The sequence below is a fragment of the Rutilus rutilus genome (genome assembly GCF_951802725.1).
Source record: "Rutilus rutilus genome assembly, chromosome: 20".
Classification (NCBI taxonomy): Eukaryota; Metazoa; Chordata; class Actinopteri; order Cypriniformes; family Leuciscidae; genus Rutilus; species Rutilus rutilus.
Genome location: NC_140225.1, coordinates 35,149,504 through 35,169,885, shown reverse-complemented (window position 1 = coordinate 35,169,885; position 20,382 = coordinate 35,149,504). Strand labels below are relative to the sequence as shown.

The window sequence follows — 20,382 nt, the reverse complement described above, 5'->3', positions numbered from 1 at the left end:
TCCTTTTTCCCCCACTTAGCAACGGAAATGGGCGGAGACAACCTTGTTTTAATGATTTAATTTGTTTTTGTAGTGTTTCAGCTCCGCCACACTCCTCCCCCCTAGGAAAAAAACAACTCCAGGTTGTTTAAAGGGTAGCATTGTCAGAAACCCAGAAACTCTTCATCGTCATCAGTGGATTCGTGGAAAATTTCCAAAAGTTTCGATTTTCCCAGACGGTTTAACTCATCAGCGGTAGGAAAACATGGCTTCAAGTTACATACATGAACGGTACGCACATCCTCACCAGTGTCTTCTAATGCCACACGATAATTCAGAGGTCCCAGCCGCTTTATTATTCTGTAGGGACCTTTCCATTTGTTGGCAAGTTTAGCACAGAAATGGTGAAGTGCACTTGATTGCGGGAAATTTCTCACCCATACACGGTCTTTTTCTTTGTAGAAGACATCTCTTCGGGTCTTGTTGTAGCTACGGAGCTGTCTTAATGATGCTTTCTTGGAGTTTTCTTTGGCTCTAGCTTGCAACTCGGACAGATGTTCTGTGACCTCGTAAGATGGAGCAGTTGGGGTAAGATTTTGCCCATGCAGCAGCTTGTCCATTGGTCCCTGTAATTTTCTCCCAAGGTGAAGCTCGGCTGGAGACATACCGATGGTTTCTTGTACCGCTGAATTAATGGCAAACCGTAGTTCAGGTAGGTGTTGGTCCCATTTTTTATGATTGTCATCTACATATGCTGAGATCATCTGTTTTAATGTTTTGTTCACTCGTTCGGTTAGGTTTGTCTGTGGGTGGTATGCTGTAGTCATCTTCTGAGTGACTTTCCATTTGGCACAGATGTCCTGAAAGACGGCTGAGGTGAACTGTGTACCACGGTCAGAGAGGATGAAATCCGGTACCCCCCATCGCGTAAGGATGTCTTTTCTGAGGTGTGATGCAACAGCCTGAGCAGTGGCCTTTCGCAAGGGGAACAGTTCAACCCATCGGGAATAGTAATCCACGAACACTAGTAGATATTCATGTTGGTGGGAGCTGCGAGGCAGTGGTCCCATGATATCTACTCCCAACATCTCGTTTGGACGACTGGTACTGGTGGTGGTTTGTTGAATTTTCCCAGCAGGTTTTCGGTTCTCATTTTTCAAGGTCTGGCATTTCATGCATCTTTTTACATATTTTTTTACAGATGTCCACATGGAGGGCCAGAAAGCGACCTGACGCACTCTTTGGTAAGTTTTGCTAATTCCCAAATGACCACTTAAGGGATGCGCATGGTAATGCTGTAGAATTTTTGGGACAAGGGTAGCCGGGACATAGAGTCTGTAATGTACTTGCCCATTAGTCAGATGAGTTCGATGATACAGCTTATCTTCAATTACCTCATATTGATCTTGCACAGAGGAATCGTTGTCTGCTAGTGACTGAAATAGGGTGGTAATTACCAGATCTTTGTGCTGTTCTTCCCAGATGTCTACTGTGGAAAGTGGAAATCCAAAGTCCTCCTTCTGATTGGAGTATAAGTGGCATCCAGGTACGGAATACATCCGGGACAATGCATCTGGAGCTTCATTGAGTTTTCCCTTTCGATACTCAACCACAAAGTCAAATTTTTGCAGACGGAGGGCCCAACGAATTAGACGTCCCGTGGTTTTTGTGGAATTCATGACCCACTGTAGAGCTGAATGATCCGTGACTACTGTGAAGAGTTTCGGTTCCAGGTAGTATTGCCATTTTTCTAGGGCCCATACTATTGCCAGACACTCTTTCTCTGTAGCTGAATAATTAATCTCAGCTTTGGTTAACGTCCGACTCCCATAGGCGATGACTTCTTCCAAGCCATGTGTTTTCCTTTGTGTCAACACTGCACCGAGCCCTGAATCACTGGCATCAGTGTAGACAACAAAAGGAAGCTGAAGGTCAGGATGACCCAGGATTGGAGGTGAGGTGAGACATATCTTCAATTTCTCAAAGGCTTGTTGACACTGTGGTGACCACTGGAATTTACGTCCCTTTTTCTTCAAGGCATTTATAGGTTCAGCTATCCGAGAGAAATTGGGCACAAACCTATGGTACCATCCCGCCAAACCGAGAAATCGTTGAACTTCTTTAAGGTTCTTGGGTACAGGGTAGGAACGTACGGCCTCTACTTTGCTGGGGTCAGCCGTGATGCCTTTTGTGTTTACCACATGTCCCAGAAAGGTCAACTCATGAAGGCAGAACTTACTCTTTTTTAGGTTTATGGTTAAACCAGCAGTGTGCAATCGGTCGAAGACAGTCTGAAGATCATGGAAGTGTTGGGTGGCAGAGGGTGAGTAAATTATAATATCATCAATATACACGAAACATATTCTTCCTCGCAGTTCCCCTAAGACAGTCTCCATTAATCGCTGAAATGTTGCTGGAGCATTTTTCAGACCAAAGGGCATGACATTGAATTGGTATAACCCAGATGGGGCGATGAATGCAGTCTTGGACTTGCTCTCAGGTTCCATGGTCACCTGCCAGTACCCACTGTTGAGGTCGATGCTGGAGAAAATACCTGCACCGGAGAGGGATTCCAAGATCTCAGTGATATTAGGTAGAGGATAGGCATCTCTCTCAGTGATAGCATTTACTCTCCTATAGTCCACACAGAATCTCTGGCTGCCGTCCTTTTTTGGGACCAGGACAATAGGTGAGGCCCAAGCAGAGTGTGATGGTTCGATGATACCATTCTTCAACATTTCTTTAACTTGTTCTTGTACCACATCTTGTTTCTCTGGTGTTAATCTGTATGGACGCTGTTTGAGGGGCACAGGATGGACAGTATAAAGACAATGCTGGAGTACTGTTGTTCTCCCGAGCTGGAGGGTACAGACTTGAGGATTATTCTCTAAGAGGTGAAACAATTGGCACTTTCCCTCAGGTGGTAAGTGTGCTGAGTCTACCAGGGTTTTCATTAAAGTTTTTTCATCCAGATTCTCTGGTGTCTGGGACACCCCTGGCATTTGCTGTGGAGGAATAGAGCTGAACAATGTGAGAGTTCTCCCTGTATTTTTATGTTGTGCTTTCTGTTTCAGATGCTGGTTTCCTCTAGCGGGGATGCTAGCTCGTCCAGGCTGGAAAGGATATTCGCTGTTGGGAATTGACTTGAAAGAATATTTTCCATCTGCGACATTGATCTGAAGACCACTGGTGAATATAAAATCCAATCCCAAGACTACAGAGTATGCTAAAGCTTTGGTGGAAAGGATGGCTACAGGTAGAGAAAAAACTTGGTCATGGAGTGTCATTTCAATGGTTGTCCATCCTATAGGTACAGCGGTCTCACCATTAGCCAGGTAGAGAGGACCAAGAGCCCAAGTACGGAGTGGATCAGAGGATGCAAGCTCTGTCCATAAGCTCTCGTGTAAAAGAGTATAGCTTGCCCCGGTGTCGACTATAGCCTTTCCTGTCCATCTGCCAATAGTAATTGGGATGACCAACTGTTGAGGTATAGACTCACATTTAGAAGTAAAAGAGGCAGTCACAGTGGATGGTTGAGATGGAGGTGCGACAGACAGGGCGTTATTTGATGGTGTTCCTCCTGTGTTTTGTGCTGGGGAATTTCGCTTGTTTCCTGCAGGTTGGAAAGGACCTTGATGCGATGTGAAAGGTGAAGTGGAGTATTGTGGACAGTTTCCAGGAGGATGCTGACCTTTACATCTCCAGCATTGGACGGTGGGTCTTTCACCTTGGCGGTTAGAGGTAGGTTTTTGTGGTATAGGTGAAGTCATGGTTCGTCCTTCATAATGCAGCTGATGAACATAGTCTTTTTCTAGTTGATGCCCAAGTTTTACCAGTTCATCCACTGAACTTACTCTGCTGCGAAGTTGACTGGCAAGGTATGGTTTAATGTTTTTGAGTATCAATTTAACCAACTCAAACTCTGTCAGTGAAGGTTTCCAACGCTTGCATAGAGCTCTGTAAGTAAAAGCGAAATCTCTAATGGACTCCTTTTCCCCTTGAATTCGGGTGCGGACACGCTCAGCTAGCTCGTCTTCATAATCCTCAGAAAGAAATGCTGCAAGAAATGCGGATTCAAACTCATTCCATGTTCGAACAGAGGATCTAGCCACTTCCCACCAGTCCCGTGCTGTTCCATAAAGGACAGTGCGAAAGGTTGCCAGAATGTCTGTATCCTCTAAGGGGTGTAATGCCAGAAAGTCTTGACATCTGGTTAAATATAACAGAGGGTCACTATCATCTGATGATCTGCCAAAGGTGGGGAAGGTTAGTTTCAAATGATCACTCTTTACCACAGATGTTGGATGCGAAGAAGGTGGATGTACAGACGAGAATTGGTGAGGTTTTGACGTTTCACCTTCTGCAGCAGTGGAGCGAGGAGGTGATTTTAGTGTCATTGATGAAAGGTCAGTTACTGTTTTCCCAGGGAATTTGAAGTAACTGCTTAATTCTGATTTCATCTCTTTCAAGGAGTCACATACGGTATTCAGTTGGACAGTACATTGACTGATCTCCTGGAAAAGTTGGCCACAATCCTTTCGAGTACTTTGCTGCACTTCATGGATGTCTTTCTGTACCTCTAGTTGCAATTGTTCGACCATAAATCGGACTTCAGAGACTATGGTGCGCTCACTTTTCTGCAGTTCTCCTGTCACCATCACCTTCATGGCTTTTGTCAGCTGATCAGTATCCTCTTCATCATGTTGTTTTAGAGCAGTGATCGTGGTCTGAAGCTGCTGATGGTTGGATTTAATCTTAGCAGTCAAGGTTTCAATCTTGGCATCATGCTGTGAAGTGGTAGTTGCAAGTTCCTGGGTGAGTACTTTCAAAGCTGTGTCCTGCTGTTTGAGACAATTAAACAGGATATCCCAGTTCCCTTGTACGTGCTCTGATAATTGATACATTCCTCTGCCAGGTGTTGGGAGAACCGCAGGCAAGTCACGCTGTGTTCCAGAAGGTGGTGTCAGTTCCATGGAAGTGCACAACGGCATGTCAGCAGTCGGTGGAGGAGGAGCCCTTTCCCCTGGTGGTGGAGTGGAAAATTGCACATGGGTTCTTGGAGGGTGAAACTGAGTGGGGGTGGAGTAGAAAGTGGGAACAGGAGGTAGTTGTCTGGGTTGCTGTGGAGTTTGTTGCACCAGGGGCCAGTTGGGTGTTGCAATGTCTGGAGGGTCAATGGCCACGAAAGTGGATTGTGGTTGAGGGGTATGGGCCATGGGTGACGTGTATGTGTGGAAGTGGCAATGGTCAATGGTAAAATGTAAAAAAAAATAAAGTAATGAAAACACTACTTGGCCAATCTCAATTTCTTTTGGCAAAAGGGGGCAACAACAAAATAACAAACTACAGAGAGGTTACTTCACAGAAGTTTTTTTTTTTTTTTTTTTTTCACACAATTTAACCCAAACGTTCTCAAAAATCGTCTGGATAGACCACAGTTCAATTCACCAAAGTTCAAATGATCAGAAAAATGATAAACGTCCACTTGGATAATGCAACAGTTCACAGGAAAAAATGTTCAATGATCACAAGAGCAAATCCAAAACAAAACAGTTCAAAGAGATAATATATTCAAGTTTTCAGATTAGGTTCCAGGTTTTCAAGTTTCAAGTCCCTGTTCGGGCGCCACTTCTGTAACGGTGGTAACCCGATAATAAATTCAAATAATCAACCAATGATTTTCAAATAAAAGTTAGTAAGTTCGGGCGCCAGGCAGGTGTAACCCTGCCAATATTTTCAGGATAATAACCCAGTTAGCTTAGATGCCACCAGTTACATACACGGAAACAAAAAAAAAGAAATCACCAAGGACAGTTCAAAATCAGTTTAGAAATGTCTGTATTTCATACCATTTCACACAAAAAAAGAACAAAAAGGGGAAAAAAAATATACAACCACTTTAAATTCCCAGTCAAATCTTCTTTACAAAGACCACGGATTCAACAGTTCGTTCGTCCCGGTACAGAATCAGATTTTCTCAACACAACAAAAATATATCAGAAATGTCAATTTTGTTTTGTGGCAAAAAATAAAAATAAATAAAATAAAAACTCCAAAAAAATAAAACAAAACCGGGCCAAAAAAAATAAAAATAAAAAAATATTACTCACTACTTAGTTTGTGGGGGACCGGATAACCCGGATGTGGAAAGTGCAGAGGAATTTGTGTGAGTGTTTGGGAAAACCAGCCGCGAATACAGCCACGCCGTAGCCTTTAGCAATGGTGAAACTCTGTTGGATGGTAACTGGAAACAGCCACAGGATCCAGACGGTCCTTAACACAGCTCGCTTGAGGGTCTTTTACACGCTCCGCGCTGAAGTCATTGTTGTGGAGAGCGGTTTACTCTCCCGCATCCGCTCCAGCAGAGGCACAGCGTTCTACCCGCTGACGATTGCGTCACCGCCTCCCAGGTAAGGGAACACACCTTCTTTTGCATTTACTATTCCACCACGGAATTACCAACAGCTCGTTCAGTTCATGTGGTTACTTTCAGTTGGCGTTCGACTGTGATTGAGGCTTTCCGGTTCTCACCTCGATAAATCGCCCTCGTAACAACAAACTTCACGTCTTTTCCAACACTTTCTCTCTCCCCTTCTTCAGTATAAACTCCTCCTTTTATGTGATAACCTCATTTCCTTTTTCCCCCACTTAGCAACGGAAATGGGCGGAGACAACCTTGTTTTAATGATTTAATTTGTTTTTGTAGTGTTTCAGCCAGTGTCTAATCAGTCTAATGTGTATTTTCTGCCCAGTTTTCCCGCGTTGCTGGCCGCCTATTCTCTTACAGCTGCACAAGTGATACTCTCTATACATAGACCGGCGGAGCCGCTCTATTTTTTTCCCTATGATGTGCTTATGTACTTGTGCCTGCCTGCGCTGCTGGCCGCATTCTCCACATGTTTATAGATAGACCGGCAGAGCCGCTCTGTATTCCTATGAAGTGCTTATGACATGTGCTGGTCCGCGTTGCTGGCCGCCTGTTCCCTCATGTTGTGTTCCCCGGGCTCCCCTGGGACTCATGCAGTGGATGCTCGGTGCGCACGGCGTTGACAAGGGGTCCCCGTAGCGTAAGCAACTTAAGCAATACGAGAGAACCTCTCGTAAGAGAACGTACTCGATTACCTAACGTAACCTCGGTTCTCTCTAGAAGAGGGAACGAGTATTGCGTAACCTGCCGTGCTCGCGCCACGAATGAAAACCAGAGTTCAGCCTGTTGAGCCCTTCCTAATATACGCTAAGCCGCACCTATTCTAGCGGGCTGTGACGTGTGGAGGGCGCGACGTCACGCAGGGCTCACCGATAGGCTGTTGCAGTTGCCGCATGTCAGCCAATGAGCACGCTGATTCAGCCTGCTATGGTCTGCTGGCTGCTGCACTGCGTTGACAATATATACAAAATTAAGGATAATTTTTGGCTTCAGATTTTGAGAAAAGATGAACTTTACCCGTAGCGTAAGCAACTTACGCAATACTCGTTCCCTCTTCTAGAGAGAGCCGAGGTTACATTAGGTAACCGAGTACGTTTTGAACATGCTACTCCTTCACGTACTGTTTTCTCCTACTATAGTAGGTAAGTAGGCATATTCAAACGCACTATTAGTATATGCACGTCCGAATCTCGCAAGAGAACCCAGGTAATGCTCGTCTACTCTTTTGGGACAAATGTGGGCAAAATCATTTTTATTTCTTTTCACTAGTTCACACTTACAAATAAGTCAGATAGAATAAATGCGTATTTGGCGTGCTGTCCGAGGAGAGGGCTTCGGGCTCGGTATTCGGCCCGAACCCAGAGTACTCCCCCCGTATTCCTGGCTGTGAAAGAACAAGCCAAGGGTGAGGAGTCGGGGTGGTGGAGGGATGCTGAAACTGTCAAGGAAGTTAGGTGAGTTGACAGAGTGAATATATATATGCTTCCTCTCATGCTGATAGGGTAGACATGGTAATTGTTTGATGAGATGATTGATAGATTGGTTGATTGATTATTTGAACGTGCTCCTCCCGAACTTTGTTTATAAAACATCATTAAAAAAAATAAATACTTTCCTTAATCTGAGCGGTACAAGACTTGGCTACTTTTCCTAAGTTTGCCACCTGAACACACACACACACACACACACACACAATTGACATGATTCTACAATGTTAAGTGGGTAAAAAAAAAAAAAAACACCTTAATCTCGCCTTCATGGACAAAAATGGGCACCTATAGGAATGAATGGGAAAACTGTAATTCAGAGCTTTTTTCTTTTTTTGTCAAATAAAAATCAATAGAGCCAGCACAATGCATATCATTCACACACATGAAGGGGTGATCCTGTACAACATTCTTAATGTGGCAAACACTCACACTCTCTCTCTCACACACACACACACACACACACACACACAAACAAAGCATTCAATGAGCCGATAACAGAGCTGTTTTGTTTTTGTTTTTCGAATAAAAAGTCACTCACACATTTTTTAGGTTTTGGCTGTCTGAACTTAGGCCTACTGGAATGATTTGTTTTTACTGAAGTTAAATAAATATTAACATAAAAATAAGCATAATTTACATAGAAAATATGGTACTTTTAGAGGTAAACAAATTCAAAAATATCCCCCCCAAAAAAACATGATAGTTTTTATTTTATTGCAGAGAGTGATATAACATTTAATTAAAACATTTTTTGGATCACACCCGAGACCTCTGTGCCCAAATCTGTCCACGAACACGGGATTAAGGGCTGCAATGTGAACACGGCTTCAGGATTATGAGTACGAAGCATTCTGACAGACTTAATCGCTCGTCTACTGCTTTTTCCCTACTGTATAGTAGAAGTATGCTGTGTGCAATTATTATAGTTTTAGCTAAATTAATTTATAAAAGCAGCTTCCTTTTTTTTCAGAGAATTGAAGAAGTAGGTCCTTCCACAATGATGGATATGCAGTGAATGAATTGGTTTACAATAAAATGCAGTTTAAAATTGAAATATAAAATCTCTCTTTCTCTCTCAAAGAGAAATTCTAAACCCAAGGTGTGAAGCGTGAGACAGCCGTCTGTGGACACTTCCACTGTGGGGTTTCAATAGACATATGATGGCCTGAGACCATGCAAAAAAAGATATATAATATAATTTGGCCTGACGTAAACATGTTGCAGTTTCTAAATTGCATTATAATGCCTGTAGGTTTTGTGTAAAACTAGAGAAACAAACTCCAGTAGCAGAATATGTACTTCATTGGGAATAATAAATGAATAAAAAGAACCTGTTTCTCTCTAAAAATGATACTTTATTGTGTACTTTCATAAAACATCTGTCCACAGATTGTGAAATAACAGTGAAATATGAGCATAATGCGTAATAGTGAGTGTTCCCATAATGCATAACAATATTTCAGTAAGTAAAGATTTAAACATCATGATGCAGAAACAGACATTAATAAACTGATCGTGCCAGGAGATTCGAGCGAGCGTCTGAAGGGTTCAGAGGAAGTAATGTGAGATCACATCTAATGTGATGCAGGTACATACAAAAATATAAATGAAACCATATACAAAAGTGATCCGCGTCTGTGTTGCTTCAGTCCGAGCTTCACTTCTTGATGACTTCCTCTTTGAGTTTCTCTGCCAGGTGTTTTCTCTTCTGCAATCTCTTCTTCTCCTCAACAGAGATCTCCTGGAAGAGGGAAAAAACATCATTTGAACGGGAGGAACATCTAAAACCAGCAGTGAAATTACATCCAGACATCTGTCATTCATTTTAATGTCTCAAAAAACTGAAATGTAAATCATAAATAAAGAAATCTGAAATGATTAAGGAATCAGCGTTTTAGAACAAATCTTCATCCACGAGGCCTAAACTGGCCTAAACTCCAGTCTCTGAGCGGGAAACACAATCTCAGCATCAGGAGAACGCTGCTTTATTCTGTCATCATGTCCACATCACAGAATGTGAAGTTATGAAGTATTATAACACATGGATGACATCAGCGCCTCAGGATTATTCATGTGTCTTCATGAGGAGATGCTTCAGCAGATCCACATGGCAGGAATTCTCTTTCCAGGGTCCAATAAATCTCCATGACTCATTTCCAGGCCCAGACACTTTAAACTTTCATTGATTCTGAAAAATGAACGTTTGCTGAAAAACGACAGCAGTGTTTCTATTTAAATTCATTAGGAAAAGCTTCAGGAAGAATATCTTGGGAAAGAATATGAGCTCATTTCAATCAATTTTCATGTGATTTAATGATTTAAAAGATGCACGCACTTTCACTGGCTCTTTTTGTTTTTCATAATAAAATAATATATTAAAAATAGATAATAGATAATAAAAAACTAAGCAGATACAGGTCTTTGATTAGAGAAATGATGATAGCACCAAATAATACTTACAGAACCACTGCATATCTTTGTAATAAAGGGGTGCGATACTGACAAAAACAATATAATAACAATAATAAGGGCTTTTTCTGACTTTAATAAATGCACGGACCAGCTTTTGTGTTTAATCGATAAATTCCAGGATCAGAATTGCAGAGAAACACAGAAGCAGAATTTAGATGCATTTACACAGAGATGTTTAACTCAGTGTGAGACTCTTAGGCTGGTCAAGGCTTGGGTTAGGCATCTTCTGTGGTCAGAGTGGGAGTCACCTGAGGATCGTGTGTGTCTGGGAAACCCGGTTTAACTGAAGTCAGGTGCGTAGGGGAGCTTCTACCACAGTGCTGTGACTCTGCTGGTGTGCGTTTATACTGTATATATGTGTGTGTGTGTGTGTGTGTGTGTGTGCACCTGTGCGGAGGCTTTGGGCTCCGGGGCCGCAGGAGGAGTGTCAGCGGGACTCTTCAGGGTCTGATCTCTCTTACGGGCCTGGAGCTTGTCTCTCTGCTGCTTCAGATACTCCGAGCGCTGCTGTAACGCCTCCTCATCCTACACACACACACACACACACACACACACACACACTTAAGACCAGATGTGATGCCATAAGATTCCTGCAACATGAAGTGTTTCTGTCCACACCAGACGTCTGACTGCCTGTCAGAAGAGCGTGTGCAAGCGCATTGTCATTGAATATGATTGTTTTTTTGTAGTCCTTAAAAAGTGATCTGAACTCGCGTCTGGTTAGGAGTCGGACACCGTGTGAACGAGCAGGTGAAGTGTGTGTGTCTCACCGCGAGCAGTCTGCAGTCTCTCTGTGTGTCGTCGTCTCTCAGTCTCTCTGGACTCGTGTGTTCGGCTGAACCCTTGACCGGTGCCCTCACAGCGGGAAGAGCTTCACCTTTACCTGTGCAAACACACACAACACTGATCCTCACACACACACACTAATCTCAGGTGATTGGCTGCTGTGAGAGCGAGGGCTGATGGGAACACACACTCACATGACGCTGAACCCTTGACGGCTGCAGACTCAGACTGCTTTATCTTCAGCGCTGGAGCTCCTGTCACGCTGCCGTTGGTCTGTGGACAGTGAGAACGAGTGTAAGGCCCTGTCTGAGGTCTGATCTCCTGCTGCTCAAGGGGAAACTCAGCATCACTCACACAAACATTGTCAATTTCAACTTTTCATCTCATAATTATGACTTCGTACACCTGATGTACTCGTTATATCATAAGAAGAATGGCATCTACGCTAATGTTAGTCCTGTTTATTCCGAGATTTACTCTAATCAGCCGGATCCGGGCCGTATCCAGATCAGATGGAGGACCTGCTCTAGACACGTCCACAGCACATCCCTGAAGTGTCAGCAGAGATTGTGTCTCCTAGACTCTCCCCTGTGAAGGCCTCGTCGACACCAAAGCCATCGGCACTTATCCTCAAACTCGACTCCATACCGGCGTGACTCCGATCTTCAACCAGATGGAACTGGATAATATTCTGAATGTTCTGATCCAATCTGACCTCTGACCTGTAATGCCTGAATCATAATAATACACGGTTCGTTGGTTGGCCAGGAGAACTGAGACTGAGTCTGGGTTCCCCCAAGGTTTTTTCCTTGGAGTTTTGGTTCCTTCACTGTCGCCTTTTCCACCTTTTTCTGCCTTTGGCTTTTGGCTTGCTTAGTTGGGGATGTTTAATCTTTATATGACCATTATATGAGAACTGAACTGAGCTGGACGATGACATCACAGTTTTCTCCAGAGCGGCTACATATATAAATGAACTAAATAACTTTTTTACAACAAAAATGTCCCATCACTGAACTCTCTTAAGCTGGACTGTGCCGCTAGTTTCTTCTAGAAACAAACTTAGTTACATTATTTTCCTGTTTTCTCTGTAAAGCTGCTTTGAAACACTCTATATTGTAAAAAAGCAATATATAAATAACGGTGACTTGACTTAGTATGTCAATTTTGACTCATAATTTCAACATCATTTTGACATCATTATCTGGGATGCTTTATCTCGTAATTATGATTGACCAAAGCATGATTTTGTGCTGGAAATGTGCTTCTAGATTTAAAGGCGAGTGAATCTTGTTTCTAAGCTTGAAGGTGATCACCATCAGAGGTCAGACTCCTCTCATCACAACAGATCACTTCATCTACCTCGATGAAAAGGACAGGACTCGAAAACTCCAACAGAAGTTTGCGAAACAAGCAACTAGGTGGGCTATAAGAGATACGTCTGCAAAGACAAGGGCAAGGTACCATTTGTGTAAGGAAGAATGATGACATTAGCATGTCATTGATCACAGACTGATCCCTCAGACTCCCTCAGTCCTGAGACCAGGTGTGAAGGACCGCAGACTCTCAGACTCCCTCAGTCCTGAGACCAGGTGTGAAGGACCACAGACTCTCAGACTCCCTCAGTCCTGAGACCAGGTGTGAAGGACCGCAGACTCTCAGACTCCCTCAGTCCTGAGACCAGGTGTGAAGGACCACAGACTCTCAGACTCCCTCAGTCCTGAGACCAGGTGTGAAGGACCGCAGACTCTCAGACTCCCTCAGTCCTGAGACCAGGTGTGAAGGACCACAGACTCTCAGACTCCCTCAGTCCTGAGACCAGGTGTGAAGGACCGCAGACTCTCAGACTCCCTCAGTCCTGAGACCAGGTGTGAAGGACCGCAGACTCTCAGACTCCCTCAGTCCAGAGACCAGGTGTGAAGGACCGCAGACTCTCAGACTCCCTCAGTTCTGAGATCAGGTGTGAAGGACCGCAGACTCTCAGACTCCCTCAGTCCTGAGACCAGGTGTGAAGGACCGCAGACTCTCAGACTCCCTCAGTCCTGAGACCAGGTGTGAAGGACCGCAGACTCTCAGACTCCCTCAGTCCTGAGACCAGGTGTGAAGGACCGCAGACTCTCAGACTCAAACCGGTTTTGCCAAAGGATGGATTTTCTATGCACACAATGGACAAAATTTTCTTCATATCTATTTAAAGAACTGTATATCCTTAATGAATGTTGTTTGTATACATGCAAAATATACAAAATGACCTATTAAGGCAGGGGTGTCCCTTCCTGCTCCTGGAGGGCCACTGTCCTGGAACGTTCAGCTCCGGCCCCAGTTAAACACACCTGACCCTGATAATCAAGGTCTTACTAGGCATACTAAAAACTTCCAGGCAGGAGTGTTGAGGCAAGTTGGAGCTAAACTGTGACGCTCCAGGAATGACTTTGGACAACTTTGTATTAAGGTATACATGAATGCATGGGTAAAAGTTCAATATTACCCAATGATGTTTGGTCTTTATGTTTTCAGCACAATGTCTAGGTTAATCTGGAATCAGTTTGTAAAGTGAATCATGCGTAGGAAAAACCTTAAAGACTTTGTTCTAAGCATGAACTTCAAGCTATGCAAATGAACCACCCCTGACTAGCCTGGTTCTACCAGACTCTCGTACATTTCATTTGTACAGAGAGTCTGGCCTCTCTCCATTGACAAGCGTTTACTTCCTTGTAGGCGGGTATTCTGTTGAAGTTTAAAACTATTGGATCTGCCCAGAGTCACTCTGGATCTGCCATAACCAATAGCTAACCTTTGGTCGTGACGTAACCTTACAGTCTATGGACGTAACCCTACAACTCAAACTAACGCACGACATCAACGTCATCGTTCTCAGCCACTCCCTCTGTTCGCTGATTGGGCCGCCAAAAATTTGGCCGGAGAAAACCAAAGAATACACCACAATCCCAGACGTAGTATTGAAGGGAAATAAAATTTAGCGGAAGTACGCAGGAGGGCGGAGCCAGGCTAACCCCTGACAGCATCAGCCAATCAAACGCTGAATCTGAATTATGGGATTGACCCTCTTCTGCAGCCGGCCTCTAGTGGCCAGTGGATGAACTGCAGTTTAAGTCTCTTCCGTGTTGGACTCACGAGAGAGACAGGAAGGTTGCCGCTCGGATGAAACGCATGACATGACTGACATCAGAGTGACAGTGATCGGCACATACCGTGTTGGTCTGCCGTGTCCCAGAATCCCCGGCGGTCTGAGTCTCACAGGAGTTTCCCAGAGGAGCGTCTGATAGACTGCTGGATGTGGAGGCCTGATCCTCTCGCTCCTGCCTCCCGAGAGCCATCATCTCCAGGTCATACTCCTCCTTCGACCTCCTGCGGGAACAAAACTTTGTAAAAGTATTCCTGTACGTGTGTGATCAGGACCGGATGAGTCAGTGACCGCCTCCGCGTTTGCACTGGCAGGAAAGAATCTCACTGTATGACTTTCTTCTGTACAAAACAAAAGATGATCATATCCCAGACGCTCTTTTTCATATAATAAAGTGAATGGTCATCATCCCGGTCCTTCCCTCTCTCTCTGACTTCACTTCCTGTCCAACATAAACTCAGGCACATCTAAAGGCAAAAACGGCAAACCAAATAATAAATCTTAAAGGTGAATGAAGCCGTCAAGCTCCAAAAATAACATGCTTTATTTCAGAAACATTTTTGTCATTTATGTATTTCAATCTAATTTCCTCATTCATTTTAATAGTGTTTATTTTTATTCAGTTTTACTCTAACTTCAGCATTTCTGGTCACTTTATGTCCCGTTCGAATGGTTTTTCAGCGACCAGAGCAGTCAAACGTCTGCATGTTCATTTTAAAGTCTCTTTTGATTTTTATTCTCACTTTACTTTTATAATCACTCAGTCTCAGCTGCAGAAGATGAGTCCAGGTCACGTGAGGCTCCAGATCCAGGTTTCTGTGAGCTAACCCTGATCTCTTAATGGCATTCATTAAGGTCCGCATCTTAATTATCAGAAGCGTTTGGAGCGGCTGGGACAGAAACGCTGCAGGATAAGAATATCCAGCCCTTCTTCAGAGGGACTCTATTAGTGAAAGGCTAAGCCGGTTAAGGTTAGTGGTGTCTCAGTGGCTTTATATACCTGGCTAACTGACAACGCCATCAATCCCTTTACAGGGGATACAGCACTCTTTACTGTGATAAATGTCTTCTAAAACAGGCCAGATTCTCAACACTGCAGTCCTGGAATGTGTTCAGAGTTAATGATGTAATGTCCGCTCTCATGCGTGTCAGAGACACACGGCTCATTATATAAGCATCTGGAGTGATGAGGTGAACTTACTGGAGAACCTCCTGGAGAATCTTCATCTCCTGCTGCTCCAGTTCATTCATGACGTCCACGCCGTCGGTCAGACACTCGGGCAGCCCGCCTGACACACACACACACACACACACACACACACACACACACACACACACACACACACACACACACACACACACAGACACACACGCGCACACACACACACACACACACACACACACACACACACACACACACACACACACACACGCACAGAATCCGCCACAGAATAAAACATTTTAAAAGATAATTAATTAACTTTTTATCTCACAATTGCGTGTTATAAAGTCAGAATTACCAGATGTAAACATGCAAATCTGAGAAAAAAGTCAGAATTTCAAGTTTATTTCTCACAATTGCGACTTTATAACACACAATTACTACTTTATATCATGCATGATGTACATGTAAACTCACAACTGTGAGAAAAAATTTCAGAATTGTGATTCGCAATTACCTTTTTTATTTTTCATTCTGTGGCGGACACACGCTTCCATAGCAATTATTTGATCAAAAATACAGTAACAACCGTGAAATATTATCCCAGTGTAGATCAGCTGTTCTCTATGTGAATATACAGTAAAGTGTAATTAATTCCTGTGATCAAAGCTGAATGTTCAGCATCATTACTCCAGTCTTCAGTGTCACATGATCCTCCAGAAATCACTCTAATATGAGGATTGATCATGATTATTTGTCATTTGTAAGTTAAAGGAAACTAAATGATGTGAGTTTGGACGAAACGTTCTGCCTTCCTCGAATGAATCGAATGTGGAGACACAAGACAGTGCAGGTCAGAACTAATGAAGCAACTTTCAATCATTTCAATAATAATAACAATAATAATAATAATAATAATAAGCAAGTAATTATTAATGCTGGTTTATACATTATTGCTTCACTTGATTTAATGAAAATTAATTTCACCATGAAAACGAAGTAAATGACTTTTGTTTAACATCCTGTCTGGGTTTGAACTTATAAACCAATCAGCCAGTGAGAGGCTCTTTCTCCATCAGCAACTGAAACACGGGCGCTGCTGTTATCTGAGTATGGAAGCTCGTTACGCCACGAAATAAAACTATTCAAAAGTTTATTACTCGCAATTCGGACTTTTTCTCTCGCAATTACAAGCTTATATTTCGCAATTATGACTTTTTTCTCTCCCAATTGCGAGTTTCTCTTGCATTCTGACTTTTTCCTCGCAATTATGAGTTTATCTCGCAATTCTCTCACAATTCTGACTTTTTTCTCGCAATTATGAGTTTATCTCGCAATTCTCTCGCATTCTGACTTTTTTCTCGCAATTATGAGTTTATCTCGCAATTCTCTCGCAATTCTGACTTTTTTCTCGCAATTATGAGTTTATCTCGCAATTATGAGTTTATCTCGCAATTATGAGTTTATCTCGCAATTATGAGTTTATCTCGCAATTCTCTCGCATTCTGACTTTTTTCTCGCAATTATGAGTTTCTCTCGCAATTCTGACTTTTTTCTCGCAATTATGAGTTTATCTCGCAATTCTCTCGCAATTCTGACTTTTTTCTCGCAATTATGAGTTTATCTCGCAATTCTCTCGCATTCTGACTTTTTTCTCGCAATTATGAGTTTCTCTCACAATTCTCTCGCATTCTGACTTTTTCCTCGCAATTATGAGTTTATCTCGCAATTCTCTCGTAATTCTGACTTTTTTCTCGCAATTATGAGTTTATCTCGCAATTATGAGTTTATCTCGCAATTCTCTCGCATTCTGACTTTTTTCTCGCAATTATGAGTTTCTCTCGCAATTCTGACTTTTTTCTCGCAATTATGAGTTTATCTCGCAATTCTCTCGCAATTATGAGTTTATCTCGCAATTATGAGTTTATCTCGCAATTATGAGTTTATCTCGCAATTCTCTCGCATTCTGACTTTTTTCTCGCAATTATGAGTTTCTCTCGCAATTCTGACTTTTTTCTCGCAATTATGAGTTTATCTCGCAATTATGAGTTTATCTTGCAATTCTCTCGCAATTCTGACTTTTTTCTCGCAATTATGAGTTTCTCTCGCAATTCTGACTTTTTCCTCGCAATTATGAGTTTATCTCGCAATTCTCTCGCAATTCTGACTTTTTTCTCGCAATTATGAGTTTCTCGCAATTCTCTCGCAATTCTGACTTTTTCTCGCAATTATGAGTTTCTCTCGCAATTCTGACTTTTTTCTCGCAATTATGAGTTTATCTCGCAATTCTCTCGCAATTCTGACTTTTTTCTCGCAATTATGAGTTTATCTCGCAATTCTCTCGCAATTCTGACTTTTTTCTTGCAATTATGAGTTTATCTCGCAATTCTCTCGCATTCTGACTTTTTTCTCGCAATTATGAGTTTATCTCGCAATTCTCTCGCAATTCTGACTTTTTTCTCGCAATTATGAGTTTATCTTGCAATTCTCTCGCATTCTGACTTTTTTCTCGCAATTATGAGTTTCTCTCGCAATTCTCTCGCAATTCTGACTTTTTTCTCGCAATTATGAGTTTATCTCGCAATTCTGACTTTTTCCTCGCAATTATGAGTTTATCTCGCAATTCTCTCGCAATTCTGACTTTTTTCTCGCAATTATGAGTTTCTCGCAATTCTCTCACAATTCTGACTTTTTTCTTGCAATTATGAGTTTATCTCGCAATTCTCTCGCATTCTGACTTTTTTTCTCAATCACAAGTTTATATCTCGCAATTCTGACATTTTTCTTGCAATAACGAGTTTGTCCATTTTTTTCCACAATTCTGATTTTTTTCTCTCAGTTACGTTTATATCTCGCAAATCTTGCAATTTTGAGTTTAGAAATGAATTGAGAATTGTGAAAAGGTCAGAATTGCAAGATAAGCAGCTATTATTATTATTATTATTGTTTTTCATGGTGGAAACAAGCCTCCATATGGGAGACAGAAAAACAGTGTGAATAAATCAGTCTGCATGTGAAATGTAATAAATGTCGCGTGTTCATGCTTCGACAGCCCTAAGGACAAACACACTCTCATGTGAACATACATTATAAACACACACGTCTGTGGTGTAAATACCGTTTCTCTCTTTGATGACACGCAGGGCCTGCAGCTGAAGCTCCATGTTCTTCTGGACCATCAGAGAGCGAAACATCTGAAAATCATCAGTAGCGAGAACTGGCTGGAAAACAGCCTGTTTAAAGACCAGAACGCAGATAACGCATCATCACACTGGCATTACAGGGGCACCAACTGCACTTTAGAGCTCTAAAAACAATAGTCATTATTCAGATCAATTCAGGTCAAGTTCAGCTCTCATCTGATAGTGTCAGATCAACAATATTACTGAATATTAATATGAGCAGAACAGAGAGAACTACAGAAGGGGACCGACTGTGTCTCTCAGAGAAAAACTGTGGAGGTTTGCTGAATAATACTGTCTGGACATGTGATCCACCGAGCTCATCTGATTGGATCTGTGGGTGAACGCTCACCTCCGCCGTGAGCCCATTCAGGATCTTCTTTACGGAGTATATTTGCAGCAGGACTGACTTCAGCCGATCAGCAGTTTCTAGGTCTGTGATCTAGTTCAGGTCAGTCTCAGTAACCCAGTTAACTAATCTCCTGCATGTGTCACAGTCTCCAGCTCCAGCTCTGGGATGTCCTCATGCTGCACTACACAAGTAAAGCGTTGTGAATCTGAACGCATCCATCATCAGTGTCCACGACTACAGGCCTCGGGAACTACACCAGAGCAACCGAAGCAGAAGTCGTCCTAGTCCTGTAAACCTTTATAGTGGCGAACGGAAACTACAACAAACTCCACTTTTGCTTTTCCATTTCCTCCAATAGCAAACAAACAAATCCACGTCAGATTCTATGACTTTACAAAAGAGGAAAACAAATATTGAGTGATTGATTATGGTGTTCAGAAGAAAGAAAGATGTCAAATCTGCAGCACTATAGTTTAACCCAGTAAATCCAGCAGGCCATTCCTGATCCATTAACACATACTGACATCCATCATAACAACACTGATGGAAAATGACGAATCAGACTTCCTCACAAGCGGAGATCAATACTCATATAAAGAAGACTGTCAGTTCTCAGCTTTACACTGTAAATCATTAGAGGTTTGTTCTTTTTACTTCCAAAAACAGATGTACAACATTAACTGTTAATCATTAAAGTGGACCTATGCAAATGACTCTGCTGTATTAGCATAGACCCCGCCCACGCCTGCTGACGGACTCTGCTGTATTAGCATAGACCCCGCCCACGCCTGCTGACGGACTCTGCTGTATTAGCATAGACCCCGCCCACACCTGCTGACGGACTCTGCTGTATTAGCATAGACCCCGCCCACGCCTGCTGACGGACTCTGCTGTATTAGCATAGACCCCGCCCACGCCTGCTGACGGACTCTGCTGTATTAGCATAGACCCCGCCCACGCCTGCTGACGGACTCTGCTGTATTAGCATAGACCCCGCCCACGCCTGCTGACGGACTCTGCTGTATTAGCATAGACCCCGCCCACGCCTGCTGACGGACTCTGCTGTATTAGCATAGACCCCGCCCACGCCTGCTGACGGACTCTGCTGTATTAGCATAGACCCCGCCCACGCCTGCTGACGGACTCTGCTGTATTAGCATAGACCCCGCCCACGCCTGCTGACGGACTCTGCTGTATTAGCATAGACCCCGCCCACGCCTGCTGACGAACTCTGCTGTATTAGCATAGACCCCGCCCACGCCTGCTGACGAACTCTGCTGTATTAGCATAGACCCCGCCCACGCCTGCTGACGAACTCTGCTGTATTAGCATAGACCCCGCCCACGCCTGCTGACGAACTCTGCTGTATTAGCATAGACCCCGCCCA

At 43.1% G+C, this 20,382-nt stretch overlaps 1 protein-coding gene and 3 long non-coding RNA genes across 4 annotated transcripts in view; 3 read left to right on the top strand and 1 right to left on the bottom strand.

The window, feature by feature from the left end:
• Positions 1–391: 391 nt before the first annotated feature.
• LOC311280048 lies at positions 392–1,688 on the top strand. Its single transcript, XR_014625623.1, has 3 exons — positions 392–1,223; positions 1,462–1,525; positions 1,611–1,688. It is a non-coding gene; the product is annotated as an uncharacterized lncRNA (long non-coding RNA).
• Positions 1,689–1,836: 148 nt separating this feature from the next.
• LOC311280047 lies at positions 1,837–2,334 on the top strand. Its single transcript, XR_014625622.1, has 3 exons — positions 1,837–1,933; positions 2,017–2,120; positions 2,229–2,334. It is a non-coding gene; the product is annotated as an uncharacterized lncRNA (long non-coding RNA).
• Positions 2,335–4,480: 2,146 nt separating this feature from the next.
• LOC311280028 lies at positions 4,481–5,248 on the top strand. Its single transcript, XR_014625617.1, has 3 exons — positions 4,481–4,602; positions 4,692–4,794; positions 4,895–5,248. It is a non-coding gene; the product is annotated as an uncharacterized lncRNA (long non-coding RNA).
• A 3,982-nt stretch (positions 5,249–9,230) lies between these two features.
• cfap36 (cilia and flagella associated protein 36) overlaps positions 9,231–20,382 on the bottom strand; it is a 13,699-nt gene continuing 2,547 nt past the window's right edge. Inside the window, exons 4-10 of the mRNA XM_084392029.1 lie at positions 18,580–18,694; positions 15,501–15,588; positions 14,367–14,523; positions 11,349–11,427; positions 11,139–11,251; positions 10,756–10,893; positions 9,231–9,637 (exon numbers count right to left, since the gene is read on the bottom strand). Coding sequence (XP_084248155.1) covers positions 9,554–9,637; positions 10,756–10,893; positions 11,139–11,251; positions 11,349–11,427; positions 14,367–14,523; positions 15,501–15,588; positions 18,580–18,694 — 774 coding nt within the window. The 3' untranslated portion in view covers positions 9,231–9,553. The remainder of the gene's footprint in view (positions 9,638–10,755; positions 10,894–11,138; positions 11,252–11,348; positions 11,428–14,366; positions 14,524–15,500; positions 15,589–18,579; positions 18,695–20,382) is intronic.